Source organism: Megachile rotundata, chromosome 15 (assembly GCF_050947335.1).
Source record: "Megachile rotundata isolate GNS110a chromosome 15, iyMegRotu1, whole genome shotgun sequence".
NCBI lineage: Eukaryota > Metazoa > Arthropoda > Insecta > Hymenoptera > Megachilidae > Megachile > Megachile rotundata.
Window position 1 is genome coordinate 12,409,375 of NC_134997.1, and position 18,932 is coordinate 12,428,306.

The 18,932-nt window shown below is 38.6% G+C and overlaps 5 protein-coding genes across 14 annotated transcripts in view; 3 read left to right on the plus strand and 2 right to left on the minus strand.

The window, feature by feature from the left end:
* Window positions 1-5,127, plus strand: part of GABA-B-R2 (gamma-aminobutyric acid type B receptor subunit 2) — a 71,148-nt gene extending 66,021 nt beyond the window's left edge. Inside the window, exons 13-19 of the mRNA XM_076540267.1 lie at window positions 126-350; window positions 420-602; window positions 656-758; window positions 818-983; window positions 1,041-1,495; window positions 1,552-1,959; window positions 2,014-5,127. Coding sequence (XP_076396382.1) covers window positions 126-350; window positions 420-602; window positions 656-758; window positions 818-983; window positions 1,041-1,495; window positions 1,552-1,959; window positions 2,014-2,540 — 2,067 coding nt within the window. The 3' untranslated portion in view covers window positions 2,541-5,127. The remainder of the gene's footprint in view (window positions 1-125; window positions 351-419; window positions 603-655; window positions 759-817; window positions 984-1,040; window positions 1,496-1,551; window positions 1,960-2,013) is intronic.
* A 233-nt stretch (window positions 5,128-5,360) lies between these two features.
* On the plus strand, window positions 5,361-8,549 carry Aldh (Aldehyde dehydrogenase). The gene is made up of 8 exons (XM_003703454.3): window positions 5,361-5,668; window positions 6,429-6,674; window positions 6,740-6,986; window positions 7,059-7,390; window positions 7,478-7,615; window positions 7,687-7,851; window positions 7,919-8,076; window positions 8,151-8,549. Exons 1-8 carry the CDS (start codon window positions 5,573-5,575, stop codon window positions 8,296-8,298), a joined length of 1,530 nt encoding a protein of 509 aa, XP_003703502.2. The 5' UTR covers window positions 5,361-5,572; the 3' UTR covers window positions 8,299-8,549.
* On the minus strand, window positions 8,473-12,499 carry Wdr24 (WD repeat domain 24). Its single transcript, XM_003703453.3, has 13 exons — window positions 12,082-12,499; window positions 11,691-11,842; window positions 11,507-11,623; window positions 11,214-11,436; window positions 10,930-11,143; window positions 10,581-10,829; window positions 10,344-10,504; window positions 10,074-10,257; window positions 9,840-9,993; window positions 9,654-9,777; window positions 9,074-9,575; window positions 8,834-8,995; window positions 8,473-8,762 (listed from the first exon to the last, which is right to left on the minus strand). Exons 2-13 carry the CDS (start codon window positions 11,785-11,787, stop codon window positions 8,634-8,636), a joined length of 2,316 nt encoding a protein of 771 aa, XP_003703501.1. The 5' UTR covers window positions 11,788-11,842; window positions 12,082-12,499; the 3' UTR covers window positions 8,473-8,633.
* Window positions 12,500-14,323: 1,824 nt separating this feature from the next.
* On the plus strand, window positions 14,324-18,314 carry LOC100875043 (apoptosis-inducing factor 3). Of its 10 annotated transcripts, none has more exons than XM_012285926.2 (8): window positions 14,789-14,921; window positions 15,706-15,826; window positions 16,034-16,326; window positions 16,397-16,733; window positions 16,793-17,143; window positions 17,213-17,418; window positions 17,480-17,696; window positions 17,766-18,314. In XM_012285926.2, exons 2-8 carry the CDS (start codon window positions 15,721-15,723, stop codon window positions 18,017-18,019), a joined length of 1,764 nt encoding a protein of 587 aa, XP_012141316.2. In that variant the 5' UTR covers window positions 14,789-14,921; window positions 15,706-15,720; the 3' UTR covers window positions 18,020-18,314. The 10 variants fall into 10 exon arrangements, with proteins under 10 accessions (XP_076396398.1, XP_003703654.2, XP_012141325.2 ...); XM_012285924.2 differs by lacking the exon at window positions 14,789-14,921 and adding an exon at window positions 15,123-15,497; XM_012285929.2 differs by lacking the exon at window positions 14,789-14,921 and adding an exon at window positions 15,128-15,497 and having other exon boundaries at window positions 15,706-15,760.
* Window positions 18,058-18,930, minus strand: LOC100874932 (uncharacterized). The gene is made up of 2 exons (XM_003703605.3): window positions 18,790-18,930; window positions 18,058-18,606 (listed from the first exon to the last, which is right to left on the minus strand). Exons 1-2 carry the CDS (start codon window positions 18,846-18,848, stop codon window positions 18,342-18,344), a joined length of 324 nt encoding a protein of 107 aa, XP_003703653.1. The 5' UTR covers window positions 18,849-18,930; the 3' UTR covers window positions 18,058-18,341.
* Window positions 18,931-18,932: the final 2 nt, after the last annotated feature.

Here is an 18,932-nt window from a genome sequence, read left to right on the forward strand (position 1 = left end):
GTACGTAATCTGTAGGGGAATAATCGATCCGCGCCCTGATATTTCCTTCGGAACGTGACGAGCGGGAGTCACGAACTTTTTCCATGAAATTCGACGTGACGATAACGCGATTTCGCGCGTTTCAGATATTCGGCGCTTTCCTAGCATGGGAAACGAGGCACGTCAGTATCCCGGCGTTAAACGACAGCAAATACGTAGGCATGAGCGTGTACAACGTCGTGATCATGTGCGTAACCGGAGCAGCCATAAGCTTCGTGCTGGCCGACAAACAGGACGCCATGTTCATTATGTTGGCGGTGTTCATAATATTCTGCAGCACGGCTACCCTCTGCCTGGTTTTCGTACCGAAGGTAGCGCAAAACGCAGATTCTATGTCCTGTACCTCCGTACGCGCAAGCTAAGAGTGTTTTCCACGTCAGCTCATAGAACTACGAAGGAATCCTCAAGGCGCGATAGACAAACGTATCAGAGCCACTCTGCGACCGATGTCGAAGACGAGGCGGGACTCGAGCATCAGCGAGTTGGAAGAGCGTCTGAAAGAGGCTACGCTGGCGAATCAAAAATTTCGTACGCAACTTTTGGAGAAGGATTCGGAACTTCAGGTAAACCTCGCTGCTCAAGCGATACGAAAGAGTCTACATTGATTTTTCTACAGGCATTTCTAAGAAGGCTGGACGATCAAGCGGCGACGAACACGCAAGAGGCAATGGACAGGCTGACGGTCCCGCGGCAAGAGGGCACGACGATCAAGAAAGAAGGTAATCCAACGTGTATCCAACGTGTCATGCGACGGTTCTCCACGTTTTTATCGCCGCAGGTCTATCGGTCACCACCGAGACAACGGATATCTCAATGTCGATGTGCAGTCTCAACTCCACCACCATCTCCCAACCGGAAGGCGACTACGCGAACACGACCACGACCGCGACCACGACCGTGACCACGGCCACGGCCACGAGCACGGCCGACTCGCACGTCGCCAAGTACGTACCTTCATCGAGTTCGATATCGCAGCGATTGCAATCGTTCTTGTTTCTCAGAAAAAAGACGTCCTTCTCGAAAGTGCCGGCGATCGCCATCGACAGCGAACGGGTTCCGCTAGTTCCACGGACGGAAGGAGGAAAAGAGGAAGTCCCGGCACCTGCGCCTGTTCTCAAACACGCCGACGAATCGGGCCGCAGAAGGAGCCGTTCTGGAGGGTCCGGTAAGGAGAGCGAACCTTTGATCGAGAGAAGTCCGGACTCGCGACCCGACGGGAAAACGAACGTCGAGTTCGTGCCGGAAATCGTGGAAGAGGGCGACGCAGTCGTTCTCGAGGAAACCGAGATTCCCCGGCACGGCAAACCGATCAGATGCAAAGACGATCGCAGGTCCAGACTTCCGACACCTCCTCCGGCGAAGAACGTCTCCTTCGGCGAGCTCCACGAACAGAACTACCTCGAACAGGCGATCTTGCCGCCCCCGTTGCAGTTCGTGCACAAACATCGGCATTCCGGTGAGTTGCATCCGTAAGCCCGTCGAACTCGTCGGGTCATCTCTTTCTTCACACAGGTTCGGCGAACGTCTCTCATCAGTCGCTTAAGAGGAGGTCGTCCGTGAAGAACAACGGAATGGCTCACTCTCATCACGAACTGTTCCAAAGTCGGAGAACCAGCGTGCCGGTCAACTCGATTAGTTACATCTCCACGGAGAACGTCTCCAAGTCCGACGCGGCGGAGATCTCTCTCGGTTCGTTCGACAAGTCTTACGTGATCGGCGGTTGCGGTCACAGGCTGGCCTTGTTGACCGGCGCCGGTTATCGCTGCGAGAAACACGGCGGCCGAGGGCATTCGCACGCGATGTTCAACGGCTCGGCAGAGACGCCGCCGCCCTCGAGACGACAGAAGAAACGGTATGACTCTCAGAACGCCAGCTCGCCGAGCGTGCCGGCGATGGTCAACGCGAGCTGCTCGGACACCGGTAAGTATTCCATTCTTGAAGAGTCCGGCCCGGTTTTAAACCTTGAGTTTACAGAGAAGTACGAGGAGTCCATGTCGACGATCATCCAGCGATCCGTGTCGGAACGGTCGCGGGAGAAGTGTCTTCGTCTGCGGAGCGACGGACACCCCGTGATCGAGTGTCCTCATCGCGCCGCTCGGAGAATACGGGAGTGCAGGCACACCGAATCGAAGCTTCGGCAGCAGGCCCGGTTGGAGTACGTGCAGAGCACGCCGAACGTGGCCACCATTCACAACAGCAAATTCGCGAGCGCGAATCCGCGAGGCGGAGGCGGAGGCGTCGGAGGAAATGGAGGAGGAAATGCGAACGGATCCAGGGTCGGATCTGTTGCCACTAGCTCGGACGTGGTCGGTGGCTCGACGGTGAACGTCTCCAAGATGTACAGTGCCGTGTCGGACGGTGAACTGCTGGATCTGGCGATCTTGCCGATATTCCAGAAGCTGCTCACCGAAAGACACAAGAGCTCGAGGGGCGGATACGGCGCCAGCGTAGCCAGCTGTCCGAATATATCGATCAAATGCGACATCGTTGAATACCTTTAACGATCTTCCGGCAATTAGTTTTCAATTTCACGCGAATAAACGAACCGTTCTCTCTCTTTCTCTCTACCGGGCTCTAATCGTCTCTCGTGGAACGGACTCGACGGTTTACGATTATAACGGCGTACTTTCTTCTACTCCTCCCTCCTTTGTTCCCGATCTATCGATTATCGTAACCCCTCGATATTTCCTTCGTAAACCGCGATCGGTCGATTCGCCGTGTAATCTCCGACATCGTGGCTAAACGTTCCAACGAGATCTCGCGAGGATAAACAATTTTTTATACGATCGAACTTTTAATCCAACGCGTGCTCGTACGTACGAAAAGTTATACATACGAGACTGAACGAGGATGCCTCGTGCGATTACCCATCGAGAATTTTCGTGCACGAACACCGGTTGCTAGAAAAATCCCGACAAGGAACCGAATGCTATTCTTTGGCCATTTTTTTCTTGCTTTCTCCTCGCTCGATCCTCGCTCGACCGTCGACGTTTTATCGACGCATTGTTCCAACGCGGAACAATTGTTCTCTTTTTTCCCAACGAACGAGAAGGAAAACGCATCGATCAGGGATATCGAATCGAAACGTAGAGTATATAGCGTATGCATCCAATGTAACTCTCTGTCACTGTAAGCGTAATCCTTTCGAATGATTCGATAGTTTGCGAAATATCTAGCGGATGTCGTACGATACGAAGATCGAAGCGTTTTATAGAACATTTTTTACGTTCTGGTCTCGAGAGGGAAATGCGTCTCCTGTTGTCTGAAATCAGCTTTTTTCGTTGTAAGTCCTCTTCGTTGACCTTCGTAAATCTTCGTTGTCGTATGGATTTCGAAGTTGCGAAATTTTGAACGATCGAACGTTGCGATCCTTTTCGTTCCGTGCGCACTTTTTTTTCAACGACGATCGAGAAGCCTACGATTAGTATTACGAGATCGAACAGGCGTCCGGATGTTTAGAAAAGCGTACTACTTATCCGAGAGCCTAATGCTCGTTACAGGATCTTTATTGTGTGGTTACGCGAGTCTTGTACATAACTCTCGAAATAAATGTCATGTTTACAGGTAACAAAATAGGCGTTTGTCGTGTAAAAAATTATACCCGTTGTTTTCTCGTCAAACGATCGGACGGATCGTTCACGGCATGGCACTGATTCCCTTCGTTTTGTATTTCCGAAGCAATACTTGTCTTTGTATCCGTGTATCGTACACGTATGCGTGTTATCGATAGTTAGCCGTTCGCGAGACGCGACGCACGAAAAATTTGACACCTTGGCAAATTTCTATTATTTATAATAACTAAGGGTCGATACTAACAGGTCAATTATATTAAATTTTATCAATAAAGTTGGTTCATTCGTTTTACCATTTTGAACTTTTTACCATTTAACGGTCGTTACGTTCGACGAAACACCGGAAATGTTTCCTACAACAGCAGCATACCTATTCATCGAAATTATGTTCCGAAAATTCGAACGGATCTGAATTAACGAACAGTACACACGCTAGCATAAAGGGTACAAAGAGGTAACGTTGCATCCTCCAAACAATTACAAGACTATCGCAATTGTAATATTTAACGTTCGTTTTCCCGCGTTCAACGCGGTGCAACGCAATTTCCTGTTAATGTAAAGTGAATAGAGTTTAATAAACCAACGATTTGATACTAACGCTCAATTAACTTACCTCACTCGATTCTTACAATTTACTATTAATACCATCGAGACGTCGAAACTGCTCCTGTCAAATATTTCATAATGTAACGATTCCTCAACTGGTTTAAAATGGCGGGAAAATACTATTATTTCGTTCCAACTAACTTACCTCACTCGATTCTCGCTATTTACTATTAATATATCATCGAAACTCGAAAAGAAACTGCTCCTGTCAAACATTTCATAATGTAACGATTCCTCAACTGGTTTTAAATGGCGGGAGAATACTATTATTTCGTGTTAATTAACTTACCTCACTCCATTCTCACGATTTACTATCAATATACCATCGATACATTATCGAAAAGAAACTGCTCCTGTCGAACATTAGTCCTGTCAAATTTCATAATGTAACGATTCCTCAACTGATTTAAAATGGCGGGAGAATACTATTATTTCGTTTCTATTAACTTACCTCGCTCAATTCTCACGATCTACTATTAATATACGAGACGTTATCGAAACTGCTCCTGTCAAACGTTCGTCCTGTCAAATTTCATAATGTAACGATTCCTCAACTGGTTTAAAATGGCGGGAGAATACTATTATTTCGTTGCAATTAACTTACCTCGCTCAATTCTCACGATCTACTATCAATATATCATCGATACATTATCGAAAAGAAACTGCTCCTGTCAAACTTCATGATGTAACGATTCATCGATAACTGGTTTAAAATGGCGGGAGAATACTTTCGTTTCGTTAATCATAGCACAAGGTCAACGACTAACCGTAATATAATGCATAATTCGAAAACCGCATTTAAATTCGCACATAATAGCATCTTCAATTACATAACACATCTACAATAGGAATAACTACGACGTAACAGACGTATACATGTGTTGATCTCGTAGGGAACATGTCACTACACCGGTTCACTTTTATTTCTTCCAAACGAGTAACGTCAGAGCAATTCCCACGAGTATGAAACTCGAACGATTCGCCTTTCCCTACGCCCTACGTCTTCCTGTAGCGAGGGCCATCTATGCGCGTAGATGTACTCTTTCGTGTACAACATGATGCGACGATTTTGTCGTATTCCGAGACGAGATTAGTAATTGTGTTGCAACGTGTATCTCCTTTTCTTCAAAATTTTTATTTATAGCCGTATCAGCGTGTTCGAAAGGTTAAGACGCGTTCGTGTATCTCCACCGGCCATCTCGAACGATGCGTGCGCGTGAATTGACGCGCATGTGCACGTAGATTCGCCATCCCGTGGCGTGAATTGAGCCAAACTATGCGAGCAGTAACGTTACAGCTAACGTGCGCGACACACGTCAAAACTTAGTTCGTTAATACAGTAATTAAAGCCAACAATGTTGCGATTGTTAAGAACAATTCAATTACCACGGTGCTTCTCTACTGCCGCTAGAGTGGCACCCGAGAAAAATCCATCGATTATGTACACCGGAGTAAGTACACTACTGAAAAAATATTAGTTACCCCAATCAAATTGTTACTAAAATGTGTTAGCATTTCGAATAGTCCTATCTTACTAAACTATACTCTTGTTATATTTAGACTGTATTTTCTCGATGTACGACAGTTGAACAACGCAATTTTAATTCGTCGCATTGTTTCGAGCAACGTGCTTTTATCGACGATTACCGGTCGACACGAGTTTCATGCTAATCGAAGCTAAACATTTATATCACCGAATAGAATGTTTCCTTGTCAGAATTAATTTACACTTCATTCTTTTAATGAAAAGGGTGTTCGTTACTATTGTGTAATCATTTTTTCTACAAAATAATGACTAAAATAATATTTTATTATTCACAACCGATTGACAGATGAATTTATTAACCCCTGAGGCGTATTGCTTTTATACAAAAAGTGTATACAAGAATAATGTACTATGAGAATATTGCGAAATAATTTCTCTGCAGTATATTGTCCATATACTGTACAGAGTCATAAGGAAGAAATGTCAGTTAAAATTTCGTTGCACGTACGATTCAAACACGTCCTTAACATTCCTTTCATTGCTACTTGCCATTTCAGTCCTTACCAAAACATATAGTTTTTATCTATCGAAAAGGCTATCGTTCAACCTCCTGTTGTTATCAGCTCAATGTATATAGACATACGTTGTTTATTCTTTTACATAATACCGACCACAGATGTCCCACGAAATTCAATTTTTTTACAAGTGTTACGAAAACATTTCAGATTTTTATTGATAACGAATGGCACAAATCGAAATCAGGAAAAACGTTCGCCACCGTAAATCCAGCAACCGCCGAAACGATCGCGGAAGTACAAGAAGGCGACGCAGCGGACATCAACGCAGCTGTGCATGCAGCGCAAGAGGCTTTCAAATTGAATTCGCCATGGAGAACCATGGACGCTTCTGAGCGTGGTCGGCTTCTGCATAGATTGGCCGATTTAATAGAACGTGATCGTGCTTATCTCGCGGTAAGAACGCAGTCGTGTTTGTTTTACTCTCATGATAACACCGACTAATATTTCACGCGTTTCAGTCATTGGAAACGCTGGACAATGGAAAGCCTTATTCCGCGTCGTACGAGTTCGATGTACCTGCGAGTATAGCCACTTTACGATACTACGCTGGGTGGGCAGATAAGAATGGCGGGAAAGTGATCCCCGTAGACGGACAGTACTTTGCGTATACTCGTCACGAACCTGTTGGCGTGTGTGGACAAATTATACCATGGAATTTCCCTATACTGATGATGGCGTGGAAATTGGGACCCGCCTTAGCTACCGGTAGCAGTCTTTTTTTTTGACAAGTTCTGATATTTTGAGACCCGGATAACCTTATCTCTTATTTACGAGTAGGCAACGTTATCGTTTTGAAGCCAGCGGAGCAGACGCCGTTGACTGCGTTATACGTGGCTCAGTTAACCAAAGAAGCTGGGTTCCCTAGCGGAGTGGTGAACGTCGTCCCAGGTTTCGGCAAAGCTGGAGCAGCTCTGGTCGCTCACAATGGAGTCGACAAAATTGCGTTCACAGGATCGACCGAAGTCGGAAAGCTGATACAGCAGAATTCGGTCGGCAATTTAAAGAGAACCACGTTAGAACTTGGTGGGAAGTCTCCTAACATTATCTTTAAGGATGCTGATCTGGATCATGCCGTGGAAACCGCTCACTTCGCTCTCTTCTATAATATGGTAATGAAACCTCTCGAGTGTCTAGAGAAAGATGAATTATTATGTGATGTGCGTCTGACATTTAGTATTTCACATTTTTTAAATTAGGGTCAGTGCTGTTGCGCCGGCTCTAGAACCTTCGTCGAAGATTCCATCTATGATGAGTTTGTAGAAAGGAGCGCTGCACGTGCCAACTCCAGAGTTGTCGGCGATCCGTTCGACCCTAATGTAGAACAAGGTCCCCAGGTATTGTACTCACCGATGATAATTGCATCGAAAATCAAAATGAAACATTAATGTCGTAAATCTGAATCCAGATCGACGAGGAACAGGCGAACAGAATTATGTCTATGATCGAAAGCGGTAACAAAGAGGGAGCAAAATTAGTTTCGGGTGGTAAACGACTTGGCGATAAGGGATACTTTGTCGCGCCCACGGTATTCGCTGATGTGACCGATAATATGACCATTGCCAGAGAAGAGGTGAATATGATCCTCTAGAATTTAGAAACTTCCTACATCGTCTTAAACGTTGTATTATCGATTACAGATCTTTGGACCAGTTCAACAGATTCTCAAATTCAGTAGCTTGAACGAAGTTATCAATCGCGCCAACATTACCGATTACGGATTAGCGGCTGCTGTCTTCACAAAAGATATCGACAAGGCAAATTACGTGGTTCAAGGCCTTAAGGCTGGCACCGTATGGTATGGCAACTTTGACAAATTGATTGCTAACGATTCCCATTTATATTCTTATCATTCTGCAACGCGTTTTACAGGGTTAACACGTACAACGTTTTAACGCCTCAAGTGCCGTTTGGTGGTTACAAAATGTCTGGACTCGGAAGGGAACTTGGAGAATACGGTCTTAGAGCGTACACCGAAGTTAAGAGTGTCATAGTCAAAGTCAACAAGAAAAACAGTTAAACAGTATTTCTACTATCGATTCAGCCTGTGATAAGTGTCCATATGCCACAGCTTTGTACGTCTTTTATTCGTATCAACGAACGTTAGAGATTTGTATTTAAAGTACTACCACACCGTTCGATAATATTATATATTTTTGTATAATTTGTACTGCAAGAAGAAAAGAAAATGTGATACTTTAGAATTACAGAATTTACTCCATAAATTACAAAAATATAATTAATAAATAATTTAATCTTTTGATTTGGTAATTCTCGTTAAGTCTCATTTTACAATCCTTATGGAATACAAGCAAAACTTACAACGGTAGTACGTCATAGTCATCGGCATAAAATTTAAGTATATTCGCACATGTGACCGCAACCCGTGGGACACTGTCGGTTACAACTAAACCACTCGTTCATGTGAACGACGTGACCTCCATGCGTACATCCTTGACACCACACGTATATCCCTCGAACAACCTGCGTGCAAAGTGTGCGCGTTCGATAACCACAGGCGAAAACGATACGAAAAATAAACGTAAGTGTCTTACCTGATGACAAACAGAGCAGAGCGCATGATGGGACGAGTGACATCGATCACAGAACCATGCTGCCCTTTGCAATGGTTTTGTACAAGTTAAACAACAAGCGTGTATTATCGTTGACTGCTGATTCAACTGTGACACGGATGGAATCCAGACCGACTGAATTATCTATCGATACACAACGATACATATCTTTTATTAAGATGACTGAGGTAAATTCTCTTTGATTAAAGTTTTATCGCTAACCTGAGTAGCAACGTTCCACAGCTTAAACCTTGCAAGCATGTCTAAATATTCTAGTATCCAATGTTCTTGGACAGCAGTTTCAATATTTAAACCTTTCCGTTTCTCTCCTAACGCGATCAGAATCGATGCAGAAGTCTGTATATCTCTGAGCGCCGCATGATGTTTTAAAGCCTCTTCGATTAAGTTCGTAGGATCCCAGAATTGCGGTTTGGGTATATTGGAAACTATTAATTGACTTGGCTGATCCTCGATCATTAACGAAGCACAATCTTCGTTGATATCCGGTGGGTGATTAGGGAATTGCTCCGGCGGCGGAGATCTATCTTTTATCTCGTGCCGTAATGGAAAAGCTTCTTTGGACAACGTCCAATCGTTATCGTTCGTCATGATATTATGCATATAACTGGAAGTGTATTCCATTGTCACTGGCTCGAATTCGCTTTCTCCGAATAAAAAATCTCCCTTAGATGGTCCTTTGTGATCAACAAATGCTCGCTTGTAACTGGATATTTTTTACGAAAACAACAATGTCAATACCACAAAATACACATATTCAACGTGCTATATTGTTAAGTTATACCTAGGTAACATAGAACCTATTGAATGTTGATTTTCCGGCGTTTCATCAGTCTCGGTCTCATCGTCACCTCCGCTGGTTGCGCCAGTTATTTCTCCTTGTAAAGACTTCACATCATTTTCATGACCTTGAAAGATATTATGTATCGCATTAAACCGCTTTCTCACACGAAACTTCAAAAACACTTACCTGCACTCGATTGATCTATACCGGGTCCTATTGTAATCTGTGCTAAATTTAATGTATTCACTATATCTTCTTTGGAAGCAGTTGGAGGTGTTTTTAAAATAGATCCCATAGGATTGGCGTATAAAGTTTTTATGATGCTCCATACTGTACTTATCTAGTTAAAATAATATTTGTTATGAGTGGCAATCTGAACGCCCATGAACATCAAGTATAAAATGGAAAAGAATTATTTACATCATTTCTACCAGCATTTCTAGCAACAGTGGCATTATGATCACAAATATCGTTTAATCTTCCGGACAGCAAGTAACCTTCCGCGCAAGCTTTAAACCACTTTGGTTCTCGTGGCATATTCACGGAAAATCTATGCATAACACTAGATGCCATACAAAATGTATCATTTGTTGCAGGTGTTTTCCTATAAATAATCCTCAACTAAATTTCAATCTTTTAGTTTGATATTTCTTACGCAATTTTCCCTGTTTATATAGCAAGTTTATTAACCTCATTATGTTAGTCAATTGTTTCATTGTGGTTTGAACATTAACATTTACTTTACATGCATATGCAATATCTCCTTTTGGATTCAATGCAATACCTTGTGGATTCGCTTTACTTGCTGGTCTAGTAGCATCTTTGAACACATGATGATACAACGTGCAATCCTATATCAATAGTTCCTTATTAATGTTATACAATTGCTGGTACTTTATATCAAATATACTTGTTGCGCGATATTACCCTGCTAGTTGATAAAAACGATTGAGGATTGCCTCTCCATGCCACACCAGTTGGAACATCTTTGTGTTCATTAAAGCTTGCAAAAGGTATATATGGTCTACGGATATCCCAAACATTTATACTACAATCGACGACGAGAGCACAGCTCGATATATGGTATTTCCTTTGCGGTCTCCATTTTATTCGACCTACCGACGCTATCGTATGTATAACATAATCACAACTAGGTTTACCTAATAAATCCCAAACCTGTGTATTCAAAAAGCCTGATTTATTTAAAGTTTCTACTGTTCAACATTTTTTAAAATAAGAAATAATTCAACATAATTTAACATTATACATGAAATACCTTAATGGTTTTGTCCCTGGAAGCTGTTGCAAGCCAATTAGTTTCAGGGTGCCAATCACAAGCAAATATGGGACCACTGTGAGCAGTAAAATGTTGAAAGTAACGCTCTGGTTTACGTAAATCCCACTGTTGTACATGTCCATTTTCAGAAACAGCGGCAAAGGTATGTGGTGAATGGGGACAAAACTGTACATCGCGTACTGATTCTGTATTACTGAAATTGACAGACTTTACTAATCTGTTTTAATAATGAAACATTTGGTAACATAATTCAATATGTTTACCTATAAAAAGTTCTAGTAGCTTCTTTTATCCGTAAATCAAAACACTTCATAGTACCATCTTGTGAGCCAGATATTAGCCACATAGGTTCTGTCATATGAAAACTTACTTTATTTACTGTTCTTTTGTGATCGATAAAAACATGTTCTTGCTTGGATCTAGATGATTTGTTTAAGTTCCAAACTACTACTGCACCATTCGTAGCAGCTGATGCTAATATATGATCTGAAATTGATCAAAAGGTTGTTTTTATTCTTATTATTATTTGTTAATGTACATATTGTTATTGACTTACCATCAATCAAATTCCAAGCAATGTCATTACAAGAAAAATTTAAATTTAAATTCTTTCCTACCCGCAAGTTACAAGCTTCCTCAAATCTATCCTCTAATAACGTAAATATTTTGAAAACTGTAACCCAAAATAATAATTATTATACATGTACAAAAATTAATATTGTAGCAATCAAATAATTTACCATTACGTCCTGCTATAACAACTTGACTATTATCTTTGTTAAGTGCTAATGCATTTGCTGACCCTTCCTGTGTGATGCACACAGTTTTGGAAATCATTTTGAAATCTTTCAAAGCATAACAGGTTATGATAAAGTAATCCCAAGTTTATCAACTGTAACACACATGTACATGTGAAATTAATTACTCTCTATTTAGACACTGTTTTATAATTAGTACTATGTCGTAGATCGTAAAATAATTTATTTGTATATACAAAACAAACGTATTTAGAAGTTTATTAACAATGTCAGTTCAAGGTACATCTTCACTTAGGATGTACCACTAACTATTTTCGAAAATGCACGTATAAAAGGTACTTATAAAGGAAAAATATGATTAAATAAAAATTACACTGTATGAAAGAAGTCATTATACGGTGACAACAAACTGTTTTTAATTGAAGCCGCAAGCGCTTCACGATGGTTCTCTTTCAAATATATCGGCACGCATCACTGTATTTTCCTTTTCGTTACACATTTGCTTTTAAAATAATTAAAACGATTTACGTCTATCTTTTATAACACCGATAACAAAGGAAAATAGCTGCATATATACATAAATTAATAATTATTACGAGATATTCAAACAACAGTGAACATATCTGACTAAGGAATATATAATTTTTCTTTTTTCATCACGTTCTGTTTCTGAACCAATATTCATAAACTTTTCAATATTTTTATTCTAATGACAGCTAAATTATATGTAATGAACAAACACCGCCAATAAAACACATTGTTGTTGTTAATAATCGCAACGCCATCTACATTATGCAATTTACTCATGCACTTTATATATGTGTGTGTATATGGGCATCACATACACCATTACTGTACATGGCATCGATTTTTAATTCTTGATAAAAAGTTTATGAACTTTTATGATTAAAGAATGGTCAGCAATGCATTATTTACATGGTTCGATCATGAAAGTTCATAAATAATGTTCGGGTAATGAGTAATTAATTATTTTGTTGCAGTCTTGCGATACGTAAGTACATGAGCCGCCTATGTCAATTCTACTGCGAATGCAAAATGCAATATTTCGGCACTTTGACGACGCAGTATGGTCACTGAGGCATTTAGAAACAAATTTCTATTAGGGTTTGATGCGTTTTGATGCCTAATAAAGCCAGGAAATCAATTTTTGTCGAACTCGGTCCAAAACGGTACAGGTGGCGCCATCTAGCGGCGAGCGGCGGAACTACGAAAAACCAAAATTTCGATTTTCTCGAAAACTAGGAACTTTTCCGAAATTCTGAAATATACAAATTGTTCCTTGTCGTCTACGGAATCGAACGAATCTAATTATAGCCTGCTATGACCATTATTAAAGAAAATAGAAAAATAGCCCATTTCATGGACTAAAAAATTGGCGTCCATCTAGCGGTGAAAGTTGGAACTACAAAAATAGAAAATTTCGATTTTCTCGAAAACTAGGGACTTTTCCAAAATTCTGAGATATACAAATTGTTCCTTGTCGCCTACGGAATCGAACGAGTCTAATTATAGCCTGCTAGGACCATTATTAAAGAAAATTAAAAAAATGTCATTTTATGGAGAAAATTTGTGGCGCCATCTAGCGGCGAAACTGCGAACTAAACTGAAAAAACGTATGTCCGAACACGCGTTAAGGGGTCAAATAAAAATTGATTTTCTGAGCTTAATACGCAATAAAATGAATAACTTATTTAACAAAAATTGCTTTAAAATGTCTAAACAACCATACTGCGTCGTCAAAGTTGCGAAATATTACTTTTTATATTTTTCTTTAACGCGTGTTCGGACATACGTTTTTTCAGTTTAGTTCGCAGTTTCGCCGCTAGATGGCGCCACAAATTTTCTCCATAAAATGACATTTTTTTAATTTTCTTTAATAATGGTCCTAACAGGCTATAATTAGGTTCGTTCGATTCCGTAGGCGACAAGGAACAATTTGTATATCTCAGAATTTCGGAAAAGTCCCTAGTTTTCGAGAAAATCGAGATTTTCTATTTTTGTAGTTCCAACTTTCACCGCTAGATGGACGGCAATTTTTTAGTCCATGAAATGGGCTATTTTTCTATTTTCTTTAATAATGGTCCTAGCAGGCTATAATTGCATTCGTTCGATTCCGTAGGCGACAAGGAACAATTTGTATATCTCAGAATTTCGGAAAAGTTCCTAGTTTTCAAGAAAATCGAAATTTTAGTTTTTCGTAGTTCCGCCGCTCGCCGCTAGATGGCGCCACCTGTACCGTTTTGGACCGAGTTCGACAAAAATTGATTTCCTGGCTTTATTAGGCATCAAAACGCATCAAACCCTAATAGAAATTTGTTTCTAAATGCCTCAGCAACCATACTGCGTCGTCAAAGTGCCGAAATATTCATTTTTTTATTTTCCTTATATGCGTGTTCGGACTCTCACTTTTTAGGATCAGTTTTTTCGGTGATTATTCGTTCGTGGCAAGTCCGATTAAAATTTTTTTTTTCTATGTCCATCTGGATGTACATACGCATGTGCATGCAAAGTCTGACGAGAATTGGTTGAGTGGTGCAAAAGAAAAACGCGGACAAAGAAGTTGCAAAGTCAAGTATAAGAGCTTCGCTCGCCTTCGGCTCGCTCGCTCAATGAGTGAGTTAAATGTACTGAAAGATAATTAAAGCTTTTTAATATAGTAATTAGTACTTCGTAAATTATTTTATATGGAAAATTAAAGGTCTGTTTAAATCAGTCCTGTTATACCTGTCAAAATCAATAAATAGATTTATGTGGTGATATTTTTACACCTAACGTCAAAGAGTAATTTGTAATACATGCATAATTATTTAATTTATTGATCATATTAAAACACACATCATTATATTTAAAATAATTAAAATATAATATTTGAAATTGAATCGCGTTATACATTCAATTTGAAACACGAAGTATTCCAAACATTTTATTTCAAAAATATTTTTTATATTAATCAACTAACATTATTAATTGTACAATTTTAACCAAATTTTTCGAACAAATATTTACTAAAAGGTGCTAAAATCCTAATAATTGTATTACTTAAAAAAGTGAAAGTTAAAAGTAAAACATTTTGCTACAAGTACTTCAAGGTTATTTACCAAAGCTGAAACAATCTTCAGCAATGTAATTGTGCTCGTACAAATCAAACAAGTGATTCATAGATATCGTGATAATACATTTGGAACATCACCCGTAAGTAACATTAATTAAACATAAAAATGGGTGCAAATAACTGTAAAGGACTTCTCCCGGGAAGTTCTAAGATTACGCCAGGCAAATCGTTGAACGCAGGTGCGAATTACATTTTTTTTTTATATTTAAAATCGTATATCTATTATCGTATGTTATCTCGTAATATAAGTGCGTAATAAAAAGTATATGACGACTGCAAGTCTTATATAAAATATTGGATTAGAAAATAATAAAAGTACTAAAGATTTCTATATAATCTTATTTCTACAGTGTTTAATTGTATTTTTGTATTCAAATATTCATTTGTATATGTAAATGTGTTAGTATTACATTATTACATCAAACTGTATCGATCGATCTTTTTATGACATGATAGGTGTTCCACATATCGATCTTTACGTACTTTAATTGTAGAGAGACGAATCACGTGACATTACAGAAACCTAATTATCTTAATGTTATCGTTACATATTATCTACTAAAATCTGAATATTCATGTATCCAGAAAGAAACAGGAGTAAAATCCATAAGGAAATCTAACTTTCCTTTAGACTTATTCAAAATATCTTTACGCATGTACGTATACGTAACCTTTTAAATCTTTGTACACACAATATGGAAATACCAGCGCGATTATGAAAAAAATCTGATTACACTAACGAATAATTAGCACGATCTCATGATGAATAATTGTAGCAATTAAAAGTATAACAATATGTGTTTGTATTTTGTAAGACAATGTACTCGATACGCGTATAATACAATTACTAATATCCGTTTAAAGATATACGGCGGAGGAATGACAGAGTTAAAATCTGACAAGAAGATTCATATATGCAGTGAGTGCAACAAAACAAAGCAAGAAATTAGAAGAATATATAATAGTTCCGAATGTTGTTGTAGTTGTGAGTTAATAGCTTTTCAATTGCATACAGCAGTGGTCTCATTATCTACAAGATATCTTCATACAATTGTATACATAATTGTGTTTACATATATCAGAGTTGAAGGCATTTGTAGATCTAGTGATAGCAAGACACTTAGAGAATATAACAATGAAGTTGTTTAAATAAAATATCAGGATATAATTTGAACATTTTATATTTGTGCAGGTAAACCACAAAAATATGACTACGTTGAAGGTGTGGTATGTAAAGAAACGGATATCAAAGAAAATGAAATGAAAATATTACCACTTGGAGAAGATGGAGGAAAAGTATTATTAATTAAGCAAAAGGGAGAACTACATGCTATTGGTACAAAATGTACGCATTATGGAGCTTTACTCCATACAGGAGCTCTAGGAGATGGAAAAGTAAGGTGTCCTTGGCATGGTGCCTGCTTTAATATAAAAACTGGAGATATAGAAGAATATCCAGGATTAGATTCTTTGCCATGTTATCAGGTATTTTAGCCATAAGTTTAATATAAAATGGTACTTGTTATTCCATGCTTATATTTGTTTAATTAAATAGGTGAATGTAGATGACTCAGGCCTTGTACGTGTAAAAGCAAGGCGTAAAGATTTAGAACTCAGTAGGCGGGTAAAAGAGATGTCCAAACAAGATTCGAATAATCAGCAAACTGTTGTAATCGTTGGAGGTGGACCTGCAGGTGTAACTTGTGCTGAAACTTTACGACAAGAAAATTTTACTGGAAATATTATCATGGTTTGTAGGGAAAATGTAGTTCCATATGACAGAGTAAAAGTATCCAAAGCTCTTGACTTTGATGTTGAAAAAGCAGCTTTGAGACCACGGTCATTTTATAATGACCATGACATTCAACTAAAACTGGGTATTGAGGCTACAGGTAAGTACAAATTATTCCTCTTCAATTGAAATAAAGTCTTACCACTTAATTTATTACAGGACTAAACACAGAAGAAAGTACTGTTCAGTTAAGCAATAACGAGAAATTAACATATAATTATTTATTTCTTTGTACTGGATGTAAGCCTAGAATGCCAAATATACCTGGTTCTACATTATCCAACATTAATGTGCTGAGAGATTTCACTGACTCTCAGGCTGTATATTCTAAATTAGCACCCGATAAACATGTTGTAGTACTTGGCTTAGGCTTTATTGGTATGGAAGCTGCTGCATATTGTAACGATAAATGCGCATCTGTTACCGTTGTAGGAAGAGGTAAAATACCTTTTCAGGCAGTTCTTGGAGCAGAAATCGGTGCAAGAGTTAAAGAAGAATTTGAAAGGAAAGGTATTATTGAATTTATAAGACTTAGATTATAGTGAATGGATTAGAAAATAATACAATATTTTATCTAAGGTGTGAAGTTTATGTTTGATAACAGCATCGAACGATATATCGCAAAAGAAGACGCGGCAAATGCTGTAGGTTCAGTGGTACTTACTGATGGCAGCGTCCTTCCTGCCGATATAGTTATCATTGGAATTGGTTCTACATTTTACACAGATTGGATAAAAGGTTCTTCTATTGAGATGTTAGAAGATGGCACTCTAAGAGTAGATAAGGTATATTGGAGAAATAATTTGAGCGTTTAATTTAGAAAAATAACGATACGTCTAATTTCAGTACTTAAAAACAAACGTGGAAAACGTATATGCTGGCGGTGATATAGCATATGCACCAATATTTGGTTTAGACGATAAGTTTGCAGCAATAGGTCATTTTTCGTTAGCGCAATATCATGGAAAAGTAGCAGCGTTAAATATGTGCAATAAAACTACAGAATTAAATTCCATACCATTTTTCTGGACAAGCCTTTTCGGAAGAAGTTTCAGATACGCGGGTACGTTCTCTCTTTCCTTTACATCGATAATAAAAAAATATATATTCATTATAATTATCATGCATCTAGGATACGGATATCCAGATAAGATCAAAATTTATGGTAATTTGGAGAATTTGGAATTTTTCGCATATTACTTTAAGGATGGTCAGGTAATTGCGATGAGTAGCTCGGGAGCGGATCCCGTCGTAGCAGATTTTGCGAATCTGCTTCATGAAGGGCAATCCTTGACAGAAGCGGAAATTAATAAAAATCCATTTGGTTGGATAAGAAACAAACCAAAAGATTTCCAAACTCGATTTCAAACCAATTCTAACAACTGAATGAAACCAATGATATTGACAACATAATAAGTGGAAACTTGATGCAGAAAAAGTTTATTCCTAACCTATTTTTATTATTTTGATATGACAAAACTTAAGTATACTTATTTTTGGTATTTATATCACATTATATTTTCGTACAACATACTTTACATGTGCAATAAATATAAAGATTTTACTATAACATTAAAACACAGGATAACATAAATGATACTGGCAAATACAATTTCTTACTAATTTTTTTCGCACTTTGTGAGAGGGAACTTCTAAATACACGTGTTTTGAAAAAAACAAATTACTGCATCTATTTATAACTAAAACCTTAATCCCAAGCTTCTGTTACTATTAAATGGCTTAATCGATCTTTGATTGTAATCTCTCTGTTGAACTTCATATTCAATTCTTCGCGTTTACTATTCATAAAATTAACATTCTTGTCTTTTTTGAATTCAGTCATGTGACCGTAGGATTGTTCGCTAGTTAGATACGGATGTCTTAATATCAACATATTTTGTTCTTCTCTTTCAAGATCTCTTCTAAACTCTATTAAATCCTTTATTGTCGGTTCTTTAACTTTTCCATATTTCCTGTAACGAACACGACACATATTTTTATATAAATTAACAATCACATTGTTTTTAATTCTAGGAAGCTTTAGTTCGTGTAAATATTAATAAAAATTCTTAAAAACGAAAGTATGCAATGAAACATAACCACTAAACGAACAAACCTAACCTAATTTTAACAGAATAAGAAATTTTCGTACGTACCCTCGAAAACGATACGGAATATTGTGAACTTTGTAAAGTAATATATTTGTAATACGCATTTTTATTACAATTCTATTTCGTTTTTCTCATAGGAACACTGAAGTCGATATACAAAGATGTAACGTCTTTCGACCTACGTTTCC

Bases quoted from the DNA above. Each gene is read 5' to 3' on its own strand.
- LOC100875043 (XM_012285922.2), top strand. From the start codon at position 15,637: ATGTGTTTGTATTTTGTAAGACAATGTACTCGATACGCGTATAATACA. The intron at 15,827-16,033 runs GTGAGTTAATAG...ATATTTGTGCAG, and splicing joins TTCCGAATGTTGTTGTAGTT to GTAAACCACAAAAATATGAC. The intron at 16,327-16,396 runs GTATTTTAGCCA...TTAATTAAATAG, and splicing joins ATTCTTTGCCATGTTATCAG to GTGAATGTAGATGACTCAGG.
- Aldh (XM_003703454.3), top strand. From the start codon at position 5,573: ATGTTGCGATTGTTAAGAACAATTCAATTACCACGGTGCTTCTCTACT. The intron at 6,675-6,739 runs GTAAGAACGCAG...CACGCGTTTCAG, and splicing joins GTGATCGTGCTTATCTCGCG to TCATTGGAAACGCTGGACAA. The intron at 6,987-7,058 runs GTAGCAGTCTTT...ATTTACGAGTAG, and splicing joins GGGACCCGCCTTAGCTACCG to GCAACGTTATCGTTTTGAAG.
- Wdr24 (XM_003703453.3), bottom strand. From the start codon at position 11,787: ATGATTTCCAAAACTGTGTGCATCACACAGGAAGGGTCAGCAAATGCA. The intron at 11,144-11,213 runs GTAAACATATTG...TGTCAATTTCAG, and splicing joins GCTACTAGAACTTTTTATAG to TAATACAGAATCAGTACGCG. The intron at 10,505-10,580 runs GTAATATCGCGC...CTATTGATATAG, and splicing joins CGTTTTTATCAACTAGCAGG to GATTGCACGTTGTATCATCA.
- LOC100874932 (XM_003703605.3), bottom strand. From the start codon at position 18,848: ATGCGTATTACAAATATATTACTTTACAAAGTTCACAATATTCCGTAT. The intron at 18,607-18,789 runs GTACGTACGAAA...TGTTCGTTACAG, and splicing joins ATTCCGTATCGTTTTCGAGG to GAAATATGGAAAAGTTAAAG.